The sequence below is a fragment of the Mus musculus genome, chromosome 12 (assembly GCF_000001635.26).
Source record: "Mus musculus strain C57BL/6J chromosome 12, GRCm38.p6 C57BL/6J".
NCBI classification, from domain to species: domain Eukaryota; kingdom Metazoa; phylum Chordata; class Mammalia; order Rodentia; family Muridae; genus Mus; species Mus musculus.
In genome coordinates, this window is record NC_000078.6 from 31,956,484 (window position 1) to 31,976,237 (window position 19,754).

At 41.7% G+C, this 19,754-nt stretch overlaps 1 protein-coding gene across 4 annotated transcripts in view; it reads right to left on the reverse strand.

The window, feature by feature from the left end:
• Nucleotides 1-1,966: 1,966 nt before the first annotated feature.
• Nucleotides 1,967-19,754, reverse strand: part of Prkar2b (protein kinase, cAMP dependent regulatory, type II beta) — a 103,199-nt gene continuing 85,411 nt past the window's right edge. For 2 of the 4 annotated variants that reach the window (NM_011158.4, NM_001364408.1), the window contains exons 5-11: nt 19,436-19,542; nt 15,567-15,720; nt 10,730-10,831; nt 8,632-8,706; nt 7,415-7,480; nt 6,516-6,654; nt 1,988-4,039 (exon numbers count right to left, since the gene is read on the reverse strand). In NM_011158.4, coding sequence (NP_035288.2) covers nt 3,906-4,039; nt 6,516-6,654; nt 7,415-7,480; nt 8,632-8,706; nt 10,730-10,831; nt 15,567-15,720; nt 19,436-19,542 — 777 coding nt within the window. In that variant the 3' untranslated portion in view covers nt 1,988-3,905. Of the gene's footprint in view, nt 4,040-6,515; nt 6,655-7,414; nt 7,481-8,631; nt 8,707-10,729; nt 10,832-15,566; nt 15,721-19,435; nt 19,543-19,754 lie in introns of all 4 variants that reach the window. The other 2 variants (NM_001364407.1, XM_030246614.1) reach the window with 2 other exon arrangements.

Genomic DNA, 19,754 nt, shown 5'->3' on the forward strand with positions numbered 1-19,754 from the left:
ACAACCAAGGTTCATTTTATTTGTTCTCTAACTTTGCCTTGTACATGGGAGTCATTTTTGGTTTTTCCAGCTGAGAGTAAAAAATGTACTAACATGCTACCATGAAACAATTATAATTGGTGCTAACAAAATAAGTGTAAATGTGTATACACTCATGTGTATATTCTGTACATCCACACACTACTTTGTAGCGTAGTGTTTATGTCTGGGAGAATGACAAGATTCAGGCTATAGTTATCAAAATCTGCGGAAACCACATCTTCAAGTAGGTGGCACTTCATTTTAATATAAATAAGTTCTATAAATAGATCATCACATATTACCATATTCAGATACTAATTAAAGAATTTTAGGGATTTTCTTTTTCAAAACAGAGTTTCTCTGTGTAGCCCTGGCTGTCCTGGAACTCACTCTATAGACCAGGCTGGCCTAGAACTCAAAAATCCGCCTGCCTCTGCCTCCCGAGTGCTGGGATTAAAGGCATTGTGTGTGTGTGTGGGGGGTGTGTGTGTGCATTTTTAAGTTTGTAAATTTACCATACACAAAAAATAAAGACCCACATTTTACTAAAAATTTTTCCTCTCAAAATTGACTGTTAAGTACGACTAGGCTTATAATTGACATTAATTGGATCATAGGCCAAGATTTTAGCAAGAAAAGAAATCTCAGTTCTTCCTGAGTTCTGCCACTGATGTACAACAGTCTTGATGAAGTCATGGATTCTCCTTGGTATGCATCTGATCAGAGATACTCTTGTGGTTATTGTTAGATACATAGGGTCCTCAGAAAACAGTGTATCTGGTTGCTTACATTTTCACAAATCATGAATTACAATAGTAAGATCTATTTATGTTAGGGGCTTTTGTTTTTTTGTTTTGTTTTGTTTTTGTTTTTGTTTTTGTTTTATTTTGTTTTGTCTTTTTTTTTTTCCAGACAGGGTTTCTCTGCGTGGCCTGGTTCTCCTGGAACTCACTCTGTAGACCAGGCTGGCCTTGACCTGAGATCTGCCTGCCTCTGCCTCTCTAGTGCTGGGATTAAAGGTGTGAGCCACCACTGCTTATTGTTTTCAAATAGTTGTAAATACAACTATGGTTTTAATTGTTTAGCCAGCTGTGCTGCCTGTAAAATTATTCTGGGATGGGTCAAGCTGTCTAAATTCTTACTAAAATTCCTCTCCTTTAGTCTGCACCTCACATCACTGTTAACTTTAAAAGCCAGCATCCTTGCTTCTCTCTGGAGTGCTGCGTTTTAGCTATGTGAAGTCTCTCATTAGCTGCACAATGAAGCCCCAGTGCAATGCCCTCCAAGCTTCCATGGGGTTTGAAGACCACAGAAAGCTATCTGCTCGCCGTAACACTTCCTGAAAAAGCTATCTGCATTGTTAAGTATACTTTGAAAATGAAAACAACTCAGCACATTTCTTAGTAAAATCCTAAGTCCTTGATTCTCTTCAGTCTCCACACAAAACATGCTATGTGGTTTGGATACCAATGTGAACAGGATCCCAAATATATTTATCCAATTTCGACTGCACGTAATATTTTTGTTAAAACATAGGTGCTAAGCCCAAATTCATACTGATGAGCAAGAGACACACATGCCCTTCTAAACGTATTTAAAACAAAATGAAGAGTCTTGTTCTCTAAGACTGCCTAGCACTCTCCTCAGCCACACGTGTGTACTGAAGAGGTGCCGTTTTTGAACAAAAACCTCATTAAAATAGTAAGGTTCCTCGCTACAGATTTAATAACAGCAACACTGGAAATCTTTACACATAAATTCCCCAGTTAGTCATATTCGGCCAAAATAATCTGCAACATACCACAACAGTTAAAAACAAGTAGTTAAGATCTTACACAGACCTCAGTTGTGCAAGACTGTACTTTCTGACTGCTGCATGCTATGGGGTTATAGCTTCCATTTTGCTGTTGTTGTTGTTGTAATTTATACACTAGACAAGCCATAATAAAGAAGAAAACCATGCTTGGAACGTTTATTATAAAAGTGTGCTTTATTATAAGGAAAATTTAAATATAACCAACAATACTGAACAGAACAGAGCTGGCATTCATAGCCGAGGCATTCATTTCCTGTTCCGTGAACGCCAACGTTCAGCCTCTGCAATGCAACCTGGGAAACTGAGGAAAGAAGACAGGGGGAGCCAGGAATCTGAGTGGCTTTTTTTCTTGTTTTTCTGTTTTGGGAATTGTTCCTCCTTTAACACAGAGCTTCTGAACTCTGAAATAGAAAACATGTGACCTTCATGTAGAGAGTGCTCCTTTTCCTACAGAAAGATTTTGCAAAACTATATTTCAAAACACAGCTAAAGGTATAGTGAGCAGTATAACATACTTCTTGTTTATACATTATCCATTTAACATTCTAGCCACGATTTCATGTACAAAGAGGACTATGAACATTCTCTTATAAGATCATGTCAGCCATAGATGAATTTAACATACATAGATACCTCTGTTCCTTACAAACATGTTTCCCAAAGTGAAATTACCCATTTAAACGTGAATAACTGGCGAGAGTTAATGTCTCTAAACATTTGGTCATGGGGCCTGAAAATCGTAAAAGTATATTGCTTTTACAATTGGTTGTATATAACAATTCATCATATTTGCCATAAAAATAAGCATCTGTTGACCAAAGGAACTGTTGTACTTAGTGTACTTTTGACTGTGAGTTTACTTTAAAGCTAGGGATAAGGTCGAATGATATGCAATATAGACAGAAATTACATTAATCACTATATATGGCTTTGCTTATACACAAACCTATTTCCACCACTGTAGGAGAGTTTGGAAAACAAAACCACACTTGATTGGCTACTGATCAATCAATGAGCTTGCTGGTTGACGTTCAGGACAAGGAAGAACAGAGGACTGTGGGCACAGACACGCACAGGGCTGCGGCCCTCGGGCCTTACAGAGCAAAGCCATATCTTGTGGGCATGTGGTTAAGAATCCCAAATGCCTCTTGATACTGACAGGAAACATTTCCTTTTTCTAAATATAAGATTCAGGACTTTCAGAGGACAAAAAAATGTCAGATTAAGATTAAATTGCCTTGAAAAAAATTACAACCTTTGTGACATTAAATGTCAAAATGCATTTTATAAAGAATACAGCAGGTTGCTAAATAAAAAATGGTAAGCAGTGAGAAGATAGAGTTGATAGTGAAAGATGCCAGTGATGATCTTTCATCTTAAAAGACTCTTTGCCCAATCACCATAATGACTAACTTACCCGGCCTCCAAAGCCACTCGATTACACAGGCTGCTGACTGACATTTGTCAAAGAAGTTGAAATGTACTTTATTGCAAAAATATAAAAAATTTCAAAATTGCATATGATTTTCACACCATTTTACCAATAGGCCAAGGCTAACACACAAGTTATCAAGCCAGAAAAGGTAGAAAATGAAATGATTGACACTTTACCATCTGATGAATTATAAAAAGAATGGAATACCACGTTAGAGCGCATGAGCCACTGCCAGCTTCCCCCCTAAAGGAGCATAGTCACTAATACGATACTTGAATAATCCAAACATACAGATTGGCCTATGAGTACATCTTTTAATTATCTTCTTAAACATGTATGCTTTCAATATATTATAACCATTTGAATAAACCTTCAGTCAGTTTTATGAAATAGAAAGTCATTTTTATGATTATGTTAATTTATGAACTACCCATTAGAAAGTGATGTTAAAGCCTATTGACTATTAAATCACTACTGTTTACTGATATATTGTAAATGGTTTTTTTGTTTGTTTAAAAAAGGAAAAACCTGGAATCACAGAAACTGCTTGGCATCTCCACAAACACATTCTCAGTGGACTAACCACTACTACGGAACTGTTTCACTAATGGTCTTCTTCCCCATACTTTTGCTTCATGCAGTGGGCTCAACAATATCCATGTTTGTTCCAAACAGCGCAACTAATTGTTCTTCATAGGTGGCGATGTTCCTCTTCATAATTTCCATGCAAGGTCCCAAAAGCCTTTCAAATGCTTGCACATCCATGGCTAAGAAAAGAAAAAAATTAAATTAAAAATAGCATTCCTTGAAAAACTCAGGAATTGCTAGGTCACTCTTTTCTACTATGATATTCCATTATGATGTTGTGGTTTTGATATAGTAACAATGCAAGAGAATTTTAGGTAGATATTTTAAAAATATGGAAAAAAAGTTGAAATGTTCTACTTCAAAAAAAAAAGAAAAGAAATAGGGCCATCTCTGGCTACAGTCTATCTAAAATACTTTGACAGTGACACAGCTGATGGGAGGCCCTGGCCCATGATGTGGAAATGAGGGTCTCAATATGGCAAGGTAAGCTTTGCTGCTTCATCCTAATATGATAAACACCCCAAAGGTAGTTCAAGAGTATTTCCTACCCTGCTCTCAGAGTTTACACTACATCTGCTGTGATGCTTAATGCATTTATACCATTGTTAATGTGATTCACTGCTTGTCTGCCCCCTGTGTTTTATTTTGAGTGTTTGGTTTTGAGGCAGTCTGGCTATGTAGTTCACGCTGACCTTGAACAAACTGGGCTTGAATTTATGATTCTCATGCGTCAGGTGTTGGAATTACAGACAGGAGTCAGCAGTCCTGGCTGTCTCATGCATCTGAAAACTGAGTTTACAATACAGAGCGGTAAACATCACTCTGCTCTAACATGTCAAACTCTATCTCTCAAATTTGCAAAGGTAAAGAGGGAAGGTTTATAGGCCTTATGAGCATTCGCACATAGTATATCAGGCACATGAGTGAAGATAAAAGCGGCCTGGCCACGTGTACTGAGTCATTAAATAGGCACACGAACTACTTCTCTAAACAAGTAGCCAATAGATTAAAAAAAAAAAAATAGCCACCTGAGAAATCAGACCAGCACAGGCTGAGATGTCCATCTACCTCAGTCAAAGTAGCCTGTCATCAACAAACAGTAAAAGCTGGCAAGGCCTCCTGAATAGACATTATTGTAGCTACTAGGAAATTGGTTTAGAAGTTCCTCATTAAACTAAAACCAGACCCACAATTTTATCCAGGCTCAACCAATCCTAGGCACATGTCTAAAGAAGTCAAAATTATCATACGATAGAGCTATCCAGTTGCCTGTGTATACACGATAGTCAAGTTATAGAATCAGCCTAGTACCCATCAATAAATGGAAAAAAGGAAATGTAATATACACAATGGAATGTTACTCAGCTATAAAGAAAATTAAATTGCATCATTTACAGAAAAAAAGAACAAAGCTCGGATCCCTCACATTAAGTGAACTGTAGGTTTTCCTTCAGATTTAGAATCTAGTTTTAAAAAAACTTTCCCTGAAAGATGAGGGGTCCCTACCTGAAGAGCAGGAGAAAGAAGGAGAGGATAATGATGGTGAATATGCAACACTCATGCTGTTCATGAAAGTGCTACTTCTAGATGTAATATATACTAATTAAAGAGAGCCATTTCAGAAGACCTGGTCAGAAAACCACTTCTAAGGAAAAACTAGAAGCCATCTATGCATTTATATACACACACACACAAACTGGACCCAACGACATTTACCAGTGAGTGATTACACAATTTATTGTGTGTGTATTTACCTAATAGAATGCAAAAATTTGATGTATTAATAAAATGCCTATAGTAGAAACATGTTTAAAAACAGAAAATGCACTCAGATTGAACAGAAAGGAATTACAGTAGCAGAAAGCACAGGCAGATGGTGCGACACGGGCGTCTTAGCTTTTCCTGGATTTTTCTAACTTCCTGTATTTCTCCCACACTCTTTAATACAGCTATTACAGGATAAAGTAAGAAACCTCTCACATCATCCTCACTCGACAGCCAAGAGCGCCGAGAATTACTGTCAGTTTTTCTCTTCTTTTACCAAAGTATCATTTGACTAATATTGCATCTACTGAAAAATCTTTTACAAAGTGACTCTGTAAGGAATTAATTCTGAGGACCCTTGGGGATCTTAAAAGCACTGAAACTAACTTTTATCTTTCTGAACTGTGAGGAACGTGGAGAGGATAATTATTGCCATACCTATTTTTTTTTAATGTCATTTATGTTCCTATTTCCTGAACCGTGTTTTTCATTACCAAAGTGAGTGATTTCTCAGACACAAAATCCCTACGGATACCAACTGAAAGCGGCACTTCTGCCAAACTCCCCAGGTAGAAGACAGCAAGAAGAAGCTGAAGAAGAGCAGTAGGTAATGCTTCCACAGACCTAAAGCCTGGGCAAGGGGGCGTGTGCCCCACACTGGCACTGCAACTTCATAACGGACTGCACAGAACGTGCCGTTTTAGCCTTCTCCTTTGAGGAACACAACACGTGGCATTTTCTCTACTACACAGATATAAAACGTGCTAGCCAGAAGTCCTTATGTCAATAGTTAAAGTAAGTCCGAACCCAGGTCATACTTTGTAAGGCTCACAGCACCTGTATGGTAGGAAGGCCTGGAATACAGACATAACCAGCCACCATGACCCCTACCTAAGCATTTGACAGTCCCGATGGCGTGTGCAGACGCTGCTCTTGGTTTGTTAGTGACCAGGGCAAGCTCTCCAAAGTACTGGCCCCGAAAGCACCGAGCGATTTCCACAGCTCCGTTCTCTTCAACTTCTGATTTACCCTAAGGAGCCAACAAGTCAGTTACATTGAAGTCTGAGATCGTTCTTTTTTTTTTTTTTTCTTTTTTCCATTTTTTATTAGGTATTTAGCTCATTTACATTTCCAATGCTATACCAAAAGTCCCCCATACCCACCCACCCCCACTCCCCTGCCCACCCACTCCCCCTTTTTGGCCCTGGCATTCCCCTGTACTGGGGCATATAAAGTTTGCAAGTCCAATGGGCCTCTCTTTCCAGTGATGGCCGACTAGGCCATCTTTTGATATATATGCAGCTAGAGTCAAGAGCTCTGGGGTACTGGTTAGTTCATAATGTTGTTCCACCTATAGGGTTGCAGATCCCTTTAGCTCCTTGGGTACTTTCTCTAGCTCCTCCATTGGGAGCCCTGTGGTCCATCCATTAGCTGACTGTGAGCATCCACTTCTGTGTTTGCTAGGCCCCGGCATAGTCTCACAAGAGACAGCTACATCTGGGTCCTTTCAATAAAATCTTGCTAGTGTATGCAATGGTGTCAGCGTTTGGATGCTGATTATGGGGTGGATCCCTGGATATGGCAGTCTCTACATGGTCCATCCTTTCATCTCAGCTTCAAACTTTGTCTCTGTAACTCCTTCCATGGGTGTTTTGTTCCCAATTCTAAGGAGGGGCATAGTGTCCCTAAGGAGCCAACAAGTCAGTTACATTGAAGTCTGAGATCGTTCTTTTTTAAAAAAAAAAATCCATATTTTCCTTGTGGATATGAGGAATTTGGGGGCTGTTTACCTTTCTTTTCATAGTAATTTTCACTTCTCCAGATTCTACAATGAAGAAAGAGTCTGCCAAATCTCCCTATTAAAACAAAAATGCAGGGTGAATGTTCAAGTTCCACAGCATCTCTGAAATCATGCCTTTGAAGCCAGCCTACAGGTTCCAGTCCGTAAAGTGAAGTCATAGACCAGACTACATCCTGAGGTTACGATAATTCTACAGTAACTTCTTAGGCATTCGAAATAATACATTCTCTACCAGAAAATATGGCAAGTAACCTCAAAATTTTGTGCTGAGCAGTTTACAAGAAAGGATAGCAGATGCTGTGTGTCCCAGGAGCCCCTCCCACCAGCAGGCTATGTCAGTCATTCTGTGTTCCCTGCTGTGTGTCCCAGCAGCCCCTCCCACCAGCAGGCTACGTCAGTCATTCCGCAATCCTAGGAAAGTAGCACTGTGTCCACCCAAGGCAACTAGCACTAGCACAGAGACTTGCCAGGAGCAAAAGCAACTGGGAGCTTTCGGAAGCAATAGATGAGCTTTTACGGCCTTCAGGCACCAAGCTGACATGTCAGTCTATGACAGTGTACTTCCGGCTCTGAAAAGACTGCTGGGAACGAAAGGCGCCTTCTCTACGTACACCCCCAGTATTCCTGGTTTTTGCATGAACTCTCGTTAGAAACCCACTCATTCATGCGCACCCTTCAACTGTCTATACAGCCTACTTTCTACGAGCTCTCTGGCTAGCAGGTACTGTAATACAACTGGCGCCCACTGGGAGTTCAGAAAAACATGAGGGTTAGAGGGGATTCTTATTAATGCATTCAGTGCTTGCACATGGTACAATGTGAACTCCTTCTGGTGAGTGTTATCTGGAAGCAGATCTCAAGAGCTAATCACGCAAAACTCATCTGCCTGTGGACCTGGGTTCTTGGTAATTTCATGGAATAGCCCCCACTTTTCCCTCTTACACAAGACATCTTACTCCCACTATACATGCGGATTTCATGTTACAAACTGCAAACTACTCAGCTAGGTAATGGTTTAATGCACAGTCATTAGAAATAAATTATATAAACAAAAACATCCAGATTACTTACCAGCTGCAAAAGCATTTTTGATAAGTTGTCTGGTGGAAGAAATATTCATTTAATCTAATACTGCGTACCAATTATGAAAACAAAGTTGAACCTTCTGGAATGTAAGCCTAAAGGAATGGCAGCTCAGTACCGTACCTGAGCAATGATCTGCTCTCCATCATTGTAAACTTTGGTGCCAATCACATCCACCACCTTCAGGCGTTCAGAAACCTACAAAGAAGAGCACCGTGTTAGAGACTGTGGTGTCTATTTCTGGTTATAGCTTAACTACATCTGGAATTAACTAAAACCCAAGAGGCTGGAAACACCTGGGAGGGATTATTTTCCCTTATGTCACTTGAAATGGGAAAACCCGTTTTTAATCCAGATTTTTAAGGTGGAAGGATGCATCTTTAATCCAGTTTTTGAGCTGGGAAGATCCACCTTTCACCCGGGCCACAGCTTCTGCTGCAGCCTAAATAAAGGGCGTGCAAGAAGGAAGCTCTTGCTCCCTCTGCCTGCTTGCCTTCACTCTCTCACACTAGCAAGTCCATTCCCAGCCTGGCATTAGAGCCTACTTCTTCAGGATTCTAGAGTATACTCAAGACCAGCTGAGATACCCATCCTAGTGGACTATTGGATTCTTGCACTTTCCATTAGGAGACAGGCTTTGTTGGACTTGTGGGAGCACAGCCTATAAGCCACTCTAATAAGTGGCAGGCATGCATGTATGTATGATATAAACTCTGTTCCTCTGGGGAAGCCTGATAATACACCGACCAATCACGTAGCCTTACCTGGTTTACATGTTTACAAGGGACGGCCTACATAGTTAAATAAACCCAACTGTTTTCCCTTGTGTAGTTGCTACATTAACTGCTAGAATCCTGAAGTAGACAAAATCGTATTTCTAGTTTCCTGTAAAATACCAGAAGACTCAGCCAACCCCCAGCCCAAATTTCCATATGGCAGCAGTAAAGCTATGGTGGAATGGCAGCTGTTCCCTTAGAGGGAGCACATGTTCTCCGATTTGCCAAAGTCCCTTCCTGGGTTGCTTTCTGTCACGTCACATGGCTCTATCTGACTGGATTACCTCCCTGATACATTCTATTTGAGGACAGGAGTTTCTAAAGAAGATCAGCTGTCTGCGCATTCCACAACATGGCCAAGTTTCTCCCAGGCATAAACCGGCGACTCACAGAGACACGACCACGCCAACATTTGCTATTTTACGACACCATGGGAACATGTACCTAGTTCTCTATAATCGCTTTCAAGAGAGTTCAAATATGAGGCTTTATCTATTATAAAATGTCTAGAAAAGCACTTTCACAATGAATTTTGGCAGAGCCGAATTTGTAAGGTAACGGTTCTTTCATGAACCTTCAAAGATAAGAAACAGGTGGTCTCACTGAGGAGGCATTTGAGCTAAGAAATGAAGGAGATTCATGGAGAAGCCATGGAGTTGTGGGGGAGGCTGTCCTAGGCAGACAGCACATGCATAGATCTGAAGGGAGGGCTGGCATGCGTATGCAACAGCAGGAAGCTAATGTCTATGGCAGGGTGGAAGTGCAGCAGTTAGCAAAGTTGTCTGAGAGGTACAGACAAGGGACCTCGGTGGCCTTCTTCAAAGTTATCCTGTCCTGGGAAGGTTGTTAGCAAGACTGCCCTGATCTGGAACTTAAAAGGATTCTTCTGTAGGTGGCTGATAAAAGTCATACAGGAGGCAATGAAGATACGGACAGAAGGTGGGGCTGGTGAAGTTAACAAAATGATTGGATGCTGAAGATATTCTGAAGACAGGGTAGAGATGATTTTCGACACATGAGTGCTAGTGGGGAGAAAACCGAGTGGATGCTGACCTGCTTACACTTGTTATCTGATAAACAGCTCCTGTAGACTTGCTATAAAGTCCAAAAAAGAGCCTTATTTCCAAAAAGCAGGATAAAATGTTGTTACATGTAGTAAAAGAAATAGCAGTAAAAATCTTATATCGCCATCTGTTCTTTTCATAGTAAAATATAATATACTTTAAAACTCTTGTTATCGTTATTACCACCTTCATTATCGTTATTTCTTAGGGTACTATAACACACACTCTGTGTGGAGATCAGGAGACATTTCCCACCTTCATATGGGGATTAAACTCAGGTTCCCAGCATGGCTAGCCTCACAAGACGGTCACAAGAACTTTTCAGGACACGAGTGCTTCCTAGCAAAGCAGCCAGCACAGCAGAGTGACAGCTCAGCTCACCTCTAGAGACTTGAGGAACGGCAGGGACTCGATAAAGCTCTCGTACATCTTCCTCTTTTTGGCATTGTTTTTTACAATTATTCTCCTGAAGGTCACCCTGTCCTAAAGAGAGCACAGCAAATACAAACGGAGTTACCGTTGGAACAAGGAATCCCTACAAGGCATACACAGTAACTAAAGACTTCAGAAGTAAAAGATTATAGCATAATTATAATCAACTAATAAAAAATTACATATTTTTATTTCTTTAGACACAAAATTTGCTATAAAACCATATAAAATTTTCTTTCTTTTTTCTTAGAAAAAGTAGCATTTAGACCAGTGATTCTCAACCTGTGGGCCACAACCCCTTTGGGGGTTTGAACAACCCTTTCACAGGGGATGCATATGAGATATTTACATTATGATTCATAACAGTAGCAAATTATAGTTATGAAGTACCAACAAAATCATGTTAGGATTAGGGATCACTACAACCTAAAGCATGATATTAAAGGGTGAAACCACTGATTCAGACAGAGTCCACAAGGAGGCACTGTCACCCTATAAAAAAAAAAAAATCCCAGTACCGTTGCCTCCCTGTAGATGGCAGGGTAACAAATTCAATTAAGTAGACAGGACAAGATCTGAATTTTTATATAAAAAACGAAATAGGACAGACTCAGTCTGGGAGTGTATTCTTTGTAGTATTATTTTCTTAAATATCTACTTCAGTAAGACATAAAGACACAGAAATAAAGGTACTGGCTCCCATGTTCTTGAAGTATACATGCATGGAAACGAAATCTACAAGAAACACTACTGTGAAAAGAATTAATCCAGAAAGAATTCATTCTTTATTAGGCTCTTTTTTATACCCATATAATATCATAATTTTCCTTTTGAAAATGTGAAAGTACAAGCAAACAGTATTCTTGGCTGAGGTCTTTTCCCAGAATTTACCACGTTTACAGTCTAATTGTTTCATATTTTTATGATCTCAGAAAATGCAGAACTTAATTTAGGAATGACAAAAATGTTTACACAAAGCATCTCATAAAGCTATGTTCCAGAAATTCTCATAAGATGTTTTCATTCTTATGTAAATATCCCATAATCACATAGTTTGGCATACACCAGTGAATAATGATACCATTTTAGTAAAATTAAAACTGGATATTACTTAATCAATACTTTGTTATGCCAATATACGACAGATATAACTCTAGCCATGGTGAACTGAATGTGTCCATCCTCAAGTCCGTGTGTTGCAATCCTAACCCTCAGCATGGTCCTTGGAGTAGGCCTTAATAGGTGATTAGGCCACGAGTGTGGAGTTGTCATAGAATTAGATAATTCTCATAAAAGACCCTTGAGAACTGCCTTGCCCCTCCCACTAATGAGGACATCTAAGAGCTGGCCCTCTTCCAGGCACCAAAGTTCTTGTGCCTGAATCTTAAGAGTTCTCAACCCCCAGATCAGTGAGATGTCGATGCCTGCGCCATCTTTGGTGGCTTGTGCTAACAGCCAGGCAGAATGAGACACTAGGAAGTTAAACATCTTGTTTCCAGAGTTGGTTTAGATGCCAGCTGTGCTTTGGCGCCAGCTGTCAAGCCTAATGGCCTGCCTTCAGTCAGCAGGGCACAAGTGACCTCTACATCTGGGTCCCCCAGTACACAAAATAAAAAGTAAATATAATAAAGCATATTTCTAAATTTTATGAGTTAATTCACAAAAATACTGAGTTCTTTTGAAGCCTGTCTCAGAACTTGCTGAGATAATTTTTAAAACTAAAGACGTTGGTTAATCAAAATCGCTACATGTCTGATGAAATAATTTATATCTATAAAAGTGTCCCATGTGATTGTCATATACAGTCAGATTTGGGAAGCAGGTACATTTTAAAGACAGACCTTTGTTGTTGTTAAAACAGAGAAGGCCTGAAATAGTTTAGCCATTTAGAAATAAATCATGAATTGTGTATCTCAGGAAGAATTGTCTATTAACTGCCTGCCATTTCACAAACCACTGTGACTGAACAAATCCAGGAAGCCCAATTTCAAAAGCTTTATTCCCAGTCACCTCCACAATGGCCTTTCTGAGTCACTGGTGTGGCCACGACTTCAGCTAATCTCTCAGGGCTAAGAGCTGCAGGGTGCTATTTCCAGAGTGAGGCTCTAAGATGAAGATTCCTCTCTGCCAACTGCTTCTCTTTACACCAGCACTTACAACCACTGGGCAGGCTGCAGGCTGTGGGATTCTAACATTTCCACTCTGCCTCAACTTCCCCTAGAAGTGACTGGGTATACAAATTATTCTTAAAAAGCAAGTTTCAAATATGATGAAAGTATGCTCATTATAATTTTCAAGATATTGCACTTATGCATGCCTCAAAAACTATCACTGTTTATAAATGTCAATAACATGGATAAAGCACCAAAAGAAATCTCTGAAATTTTTCTTAGAAGTTTAAGAACTGTGCACACAAAAACTCCGAGCCCTTGTACCTTGGTTACCATTAGCATCAGGGCTGAAACCATCCAGGCTTGGGGGGCAATCTGAAAATATGTGATCTTGAACTAAGGATGTGTGAAGACACCTAATTATTCTTTGACACCCTGACTGGCAACTCCAGTGGGACTTTTAGGGTACCCCTTCTGTATCAAGCAAGTCATGATGGAAACAAGATTGGCCCCACACCCCTCCCACCCCACACTCTGAGTCCTTCCTGCACAGAGATGTCTGCTCCGATGCGGCTCCTCTGTCAGTTTTAAGGCATCCTTAACATACTCGGGGGTGTGGTTCTTTCTACGTGAAAGAATCTCCATTTTTTTCAATCCCATAACTTATAAAAATGACTCATTTAATAGGCATACAATGACTACTTGGCTCCAATAAAAAAGAAGCTTGAAGTATCTTGTTTTTTTCTTTCGAGGGAGATGTTTTATGAGTCAAAGGCTGAGATGAATGGTACACTCTGTAACTCAGCAACCCTCTGGAACCGGACAGTTACAACCTCTTCTACAAAGAGCTGAGGGGGAAACCTAACACCTGCGTTTCATGAACACGGGATGTACTGTTTGGTGTCCCAAACAATCGTCCGGGTGGCCTGAGGTGACGTGTGACGCCAGGCAGTGTGGACACCTCCTGGGAGCTGACTCCAAACAAGTCCAGGCTCACCTGAGATCCCACATGTGCAATCTGCAGGGTTTAGGTAAGTGGGTTCCCAGGGGGGTCTGCAAGCTTACCAAACAAAGACTGAGAACCCCACCTTAAAGCCAGAGTGAGCTGTTAGCCCTTCAGCTCTGCGTTCTGCTACCTGGTGAAAGAACCCACACAGCTCCTCTAGCGCCTCAGCCAAAAATGTCTGTGAACCAACACTTAACAGAATTTCTACCATTCAGACTTTATTTAAAGATACAGCCTGAGAATCTCCTGTCTGAAATACCTGAGACCACCCCCCACCTACCCACCGCCCACTCTCCCCCCTCCTCCCCACTCCCAACTGCCCAGATCCTGAGAAATCCTAACGAAGAAGCTTGGGAGCATGTTTCAGGTCTAAACATGAACTTCATAGTTCATATATATCTCATATACATGGTCTAAAGGTAAAGTATAAGAAGTGTAATACGCCTTGCATTTTGACTGACCTGTAATAGTAGGGGAGGTATAGAATTTTATAGTTGTGGAATCATGTTGGTGCTCAAAAAAGTTCTGGATTGGGGGCATTTCAAGCTTTGAGTTTCTGGATTAGGAATGCTCAGTCCATCCTAGCATCCATGTCCCACCCAAAGACAATGGTCAGATTTGTGTAGAATCCCGGCAAGACTTTTTTTCCAGTATCGGAAATGAAAAGAACAGGTATTTTACTCTACAATGCCAATCATTGAATACCACTACCAAGAGAACTGGTTTGTTTGTTGTTGTTGTTTGCTTGCTTGCTTCCTTCGCTCTTTTCCCATGCTTTTTCAAAGTGCAGCACACATCAGAATCACATGGAAGGCTCCTGCCAGTATAGGCTTGCTGTGCCCCGTTTCCAGAGTTCTTGGTGCAGGAGCTCTTGGGATGCCTGGGATGTTTCTAAGAAGTTCCCAGTTGTGACTTTCAGTTGGTCACTCTGAAAATCACTGGTTTACAGACTACACTACTTACTTCAGAGATCTAGTTGAGAAAAAGGCTGTGGATGTGTGTGTGTGTGTGTCTATGTGTGTGTGGTACAGTATTCATACTTGTTAGTTGAGGGTATGTGCGTATGTGTGATCGGATGCTTGTGCACGATGCACATGTGCATATAGAGGCCAGAGACTGATGTGAGATGTCTTTCCTGGGTTGCTCTCCATCTCGGAAACAAGGTCTCTCACTGAACCTCAAGCTCACTGATTGGCCAGACCGGCTAGCCCATGAGCTTTGGGGATCTGTGTGTCTCCACAACTGCTTCCCCGACGTTGGAGTTAAAGGCACAAGCCACTCTGCTCAACTTTTTACATTGGTTCTGGGGATCCAACAAAGAGCCTCGTTCTCGTCCAGCAGGCACCTTACTGACTGAGTCAGCGCTCCAGCTGTTGTGGTTTTTAAGCATGGACAAGAAAGGAACACTGTGGATCCGATGTCATTCCCAAAGGCCAGTGTGTTCAGGCTCCTGACTTGGGGAGAGACAGGACATAAAGCTTTGGTTCAGCACAGACTTTGTGCTTAACAGTGTAGCATCTTAGCAAATGCTTAACGAATGCCAATGACTTGTGATCCCAAATAAAACCACCAATCAAAATTAAAATACAGACTGGGGATATCTGCCTATCTACTGCCATGATAATTTTCAAAAACAACAACATTTAGGTCAAGCAAATATTTTACTCACCAAACCCCACAGAGCACCAGGAGAGGTAGCAGTGATTGTAGCTGCTCTGGGTGTATTGTACATTAAGGCCAGTTCTCCAAAACTCCCACGGTTATCATAGTTACCGACGCATCTTCCAACGCCATCACATTTTACATAAATATCAAATGTTCCTCTGTTGGACATATATAAATTCATATGGAAGTCAGAGACAGTGTGACTCAGGCAACATTAGTTACAGTGCAGCAGAGCTTCAGAGAAGAGCCCCGTGCAATGCAATCTTGATGCTGCCTGCCTATCCCTGATGATAACAGTGTGTGCTCATCTGTTCCAGACCTATTGAAATGGCTATCAACTACACCAGGACAGGGACAACCCACAGGGAAAAGGGAACTAAACAAAGTTAGAGTCAGGGATAGAGTGTGCGCAGAAAGTCATCTCTGCAACATACACCAAACACTAGCTGGACTTGTCTCAGACAGTAAGAACTGTGAGGTATGCCAGGTCATTGACTGCGTACTTAACAGACATGTATTAAGTACATGGCTTCTAAGACCAAGCGAAAATGGCTATTTTTTTTTAAAGGAATTCAGTTCTAACAATCTGCTGATGAGTCCTTTATAAACTATGGCAGGAGCTGGCCCCCAGGCCAGCTGCCAATAAAGTCTTATTAGAACACAAATGTTGTCTTTATTATACATAGCTGGTTTGGGTTACAAGCAGAATTGAATTTTTAGGCCATATTGGCCCATGAAGCCTTAACACTCCTTCCTTGACCCCTCACTTTAGGTCAGCTCCAAGCTGAAACTAGAAAGTGGTAGGAGATCAGACCAAGCTTCCGGCCTTGGTCTTTCTGTAGATGTTTCTGTGTTGGTTTTCCCTTGAGAAAACAGACTCCATTTACACGTCCCTGTGCTCAGGTCACCAGGCCCTACACTCATATAAGCTATTTTTCTCACAGAGCCGTCTTCCCACATTCTGTACTCAGTAGAGAACATGGTTTCAAGGCTGGCTGGGGTACCTGGGAGGCAGCTTTATTCTGTTGGTAAAAATCCTGGACAAAGATGTGGTAGTGCAAAAGCGGACAGTTTTTTGTTTGTTTGGTTTGGTTTGGTTTGGTTTTGGTCTTGGTTTTGATGATAGGGTTTCTCTGCCCTGGAACTCACTCTGTAGACCAGCCTGGCCTTAAACTCACAGAGATCTGCCTGACTCTGCCTCCCAAGTGCTGGGGTTAAAGGCGTGCACCACCAGCTGGCAGGGACAGCTTTTAAGGATTAGGAAAAGACTGTGACTAGTAAAGAAATCTACAGGAACAGAAACAAAAGACATTACCTAATACGGGAGAAAATGGTTGCCCTTTAATTTGTGGATAGAATGGTGCTTCTGAGGAAACACCCTAGAATTTGTTCCACGGATAATTACTTTTAAACCAGTATTTTAAACCCTGCCATTTATACTGAAAAAAGAAAAGAAAAAAATATAAAACCAAAGTGCCCTGGTGAGGGTGAAAGCAGCCCAGCGGAGAGCCTCGGTGGGAGGAGGGCCTCAGTGGGAAGTCTGTAAACAGGTGGCAGCTGCTCTTCGTACTGACTGACGTTATGAGGCCTCAGGCAGTGCATGACAGAGCAATGAGCCTGAACAGAAGCTGGTGACAGGAGATCTGGCTGTGGGCCAGACGCACTGACTATGTGGGTGACCTCAATCAGCAGCCCAGCTCCTGTGAGCTGGAGTGGTTCCTATGCCAATGGGAGGTTAGGCTCTGACTGGAGAGCACGTTGTAAAACACACCCACTGCAAGAACTGGACTGCACCTGGGGCTCTCACCTATCACTCAATTAAAATTTAAAAAAAATGAGTGGATTTCTAAGCGGTTTTGTTAGTGAAGGCTGTGACATCAAAACTATGACTCTGCCGTACACAAAGGGATATGTCGGGGTTAGGCTCTATCCCTAACCCTGGCTAGCGTTGCGGTGGAAGGGCACCAGGAGAAAGGAGAAATGAGCCAAGGCCCCAACTGAAAGGCATGACGGCATTTTACCCAGGGAACTGCTGGGCAATGCGGGGCACACACCTTTAATTTCAGCACTTGGGAGGCAGAGGTAGGCAGATCTCTGAGTTTTGAGGCCAGCCTGGTCTGCAGAGTGAGTTCCAGGACAGCCAGGGCTACACAGAGAAACCCAATCTCTTGAAAAACAAAACCAAACAAGAAGAAGGAGGAGGAGGAGGAGGAGGAGGAGGAGCAGGAGGAGGAGGAAGAGGAGGAGGAGGAGGAGGAAGAGGAGGAGGAGGAGCAGGAGGAGGAGGAGGAGGAGGAGGAGCAGGAGGAGCAGGAGGAGGAGGAGGAGGAGGAGAAAGAGGAGGAGGAGCAGGAGGAGCAGGAGGAGGAGGAGAAAGAGGAGGAGGAGGAGCAGGAGGAGGAGGAGCAGGAGGAAGAGGAGGAGGAGGAGGAGCAGAAGGAGGAGGAGGAGGAGCAGAAGGAAGAGGAGGAGGAGGAGGAGCAGAAGGAGGAGGAGGAGGAGCAGAAGGAGGAGGAGGAGGAGCAGAAGGAGAAGGAGGAGAGGAGGAGGAGGAGGAGCAGGAGGAGGAGGAGGAGCAGGAGGAGGAGGAGGAGCAGGAGGAGCAGGAGGAGGAGGAGGAGGAGAAGGAGGAGGAGGAGAAGGAGGAGGAGGAGGAGGAAGAGGAGGAGCAGGAGGAGGAGGAGGAGGAGGAAGATGCACAGTTGCACAGTTCCTATATGATTAGGAAAGGGAGCCAAGAGGAGGTGTAATTACCAGCTGACCACAATTCTACCCAGAGGACCAGAACTGCTAGTAGATCAGGTGGGGAGACGATCTGTGTTCCTCACAAAACTGAGCAGCTAGGGACACCAACTGCCACAGAAACCCCGCCTGACTCTAAGGTGAAGAACACCCTGCTCATGTGCTACGGAGGGTCGGAGGCTCATCTATCCACCATATTGTTCTCTGGTTAGGTAAAACAGTCGAAGATCTCTGAAACCAGATTGTCAATACTAGTAAGTGCATATCCTTTCTGTTTAATAAAATATTTTCTATGTGTTCAAGGTCAACCTGTCTACACAGCAGGTGCCAAGACAGCCAGAGCTACATAGTAAAACCTATTTCAAAAAACAAACAAACAAAACAAAACAAAAACCACTCTAAAACATTTTAAAAGACAACTATAATACTACCCAATTTCTGTGAGGACACAGGAAGTGCTCACTCTACTGGTTAAAGGATACTAAAACAGTAGGGGAAAAGGCTCCCTTCCTTACCCTATGCCTTCTGGAATACCTGATTCTTTTAGTTAATAATAAGGACATTGTATTGTGGCGATACTGAGTGGGCTATACCATCACTTAGATTCTTTGGTACCATGTCTTGCTCCAATTCTCACTGTAATTAGCATCTACTATATGGCAATATTACTTTCTACCTGCCCAATATGAACGAGCAAATCAAGGCACATTCATTTCTGTGACTTACAGATTTACTTCTTCTATAAACTGACTCCTTGCATGACCTGCTGCAGCTCTGTTGTATATATTCATGAGATGTTTACATCATACAGTAGTAAGGTTGAAGAGAAACAATTATCAGATTAACCTGTTGGTTGTCATAGCAACTGCTAGGGTTTTACACAGGTTTTTTTTTTTTTTTTAAGATTTATTTCTTTATTTATTTCATATACGTGAGTACACTGTAGCTGTCTTCAGACACACCAGAAGAGGGCATCAGATCCCCATTACAGATGGCTGTGAGCCACTATGTGGTTGCTGGGAATTGAACTCAGGACCTCTGGAAGAGCAGTCAGTGCTCTTAGCCCCTGACCCATCTCTCCAGCCCACACAGTAGGTTTTTAAACTTCAGTAATAAAGCCAGATGACTTACCTGTCAATGACGTAAAAGTTGTCACCGTCATCACCTTGGTCAATTACGTGTTCCCCTTCTTTGACCAATTTTTCAAACATGGCATCTAAAACTTGGGACATCTGCTCCTATTTTAAATAGACAAAATAACTTTATGTGTATCTAGAACACAGTTCCTCAAGTAACCGTATAATTTTTATATTTTTGTGAGAGATTTCAAAGAAATGAGAACATCATTACCATTGAGTTTTATCAAAAAAAATACCATTTGTCTCCCTCACCACATACAAGTGAGGTTATTTATTCTCATATTCAACATCTGAATGAAAGTAATGATAAT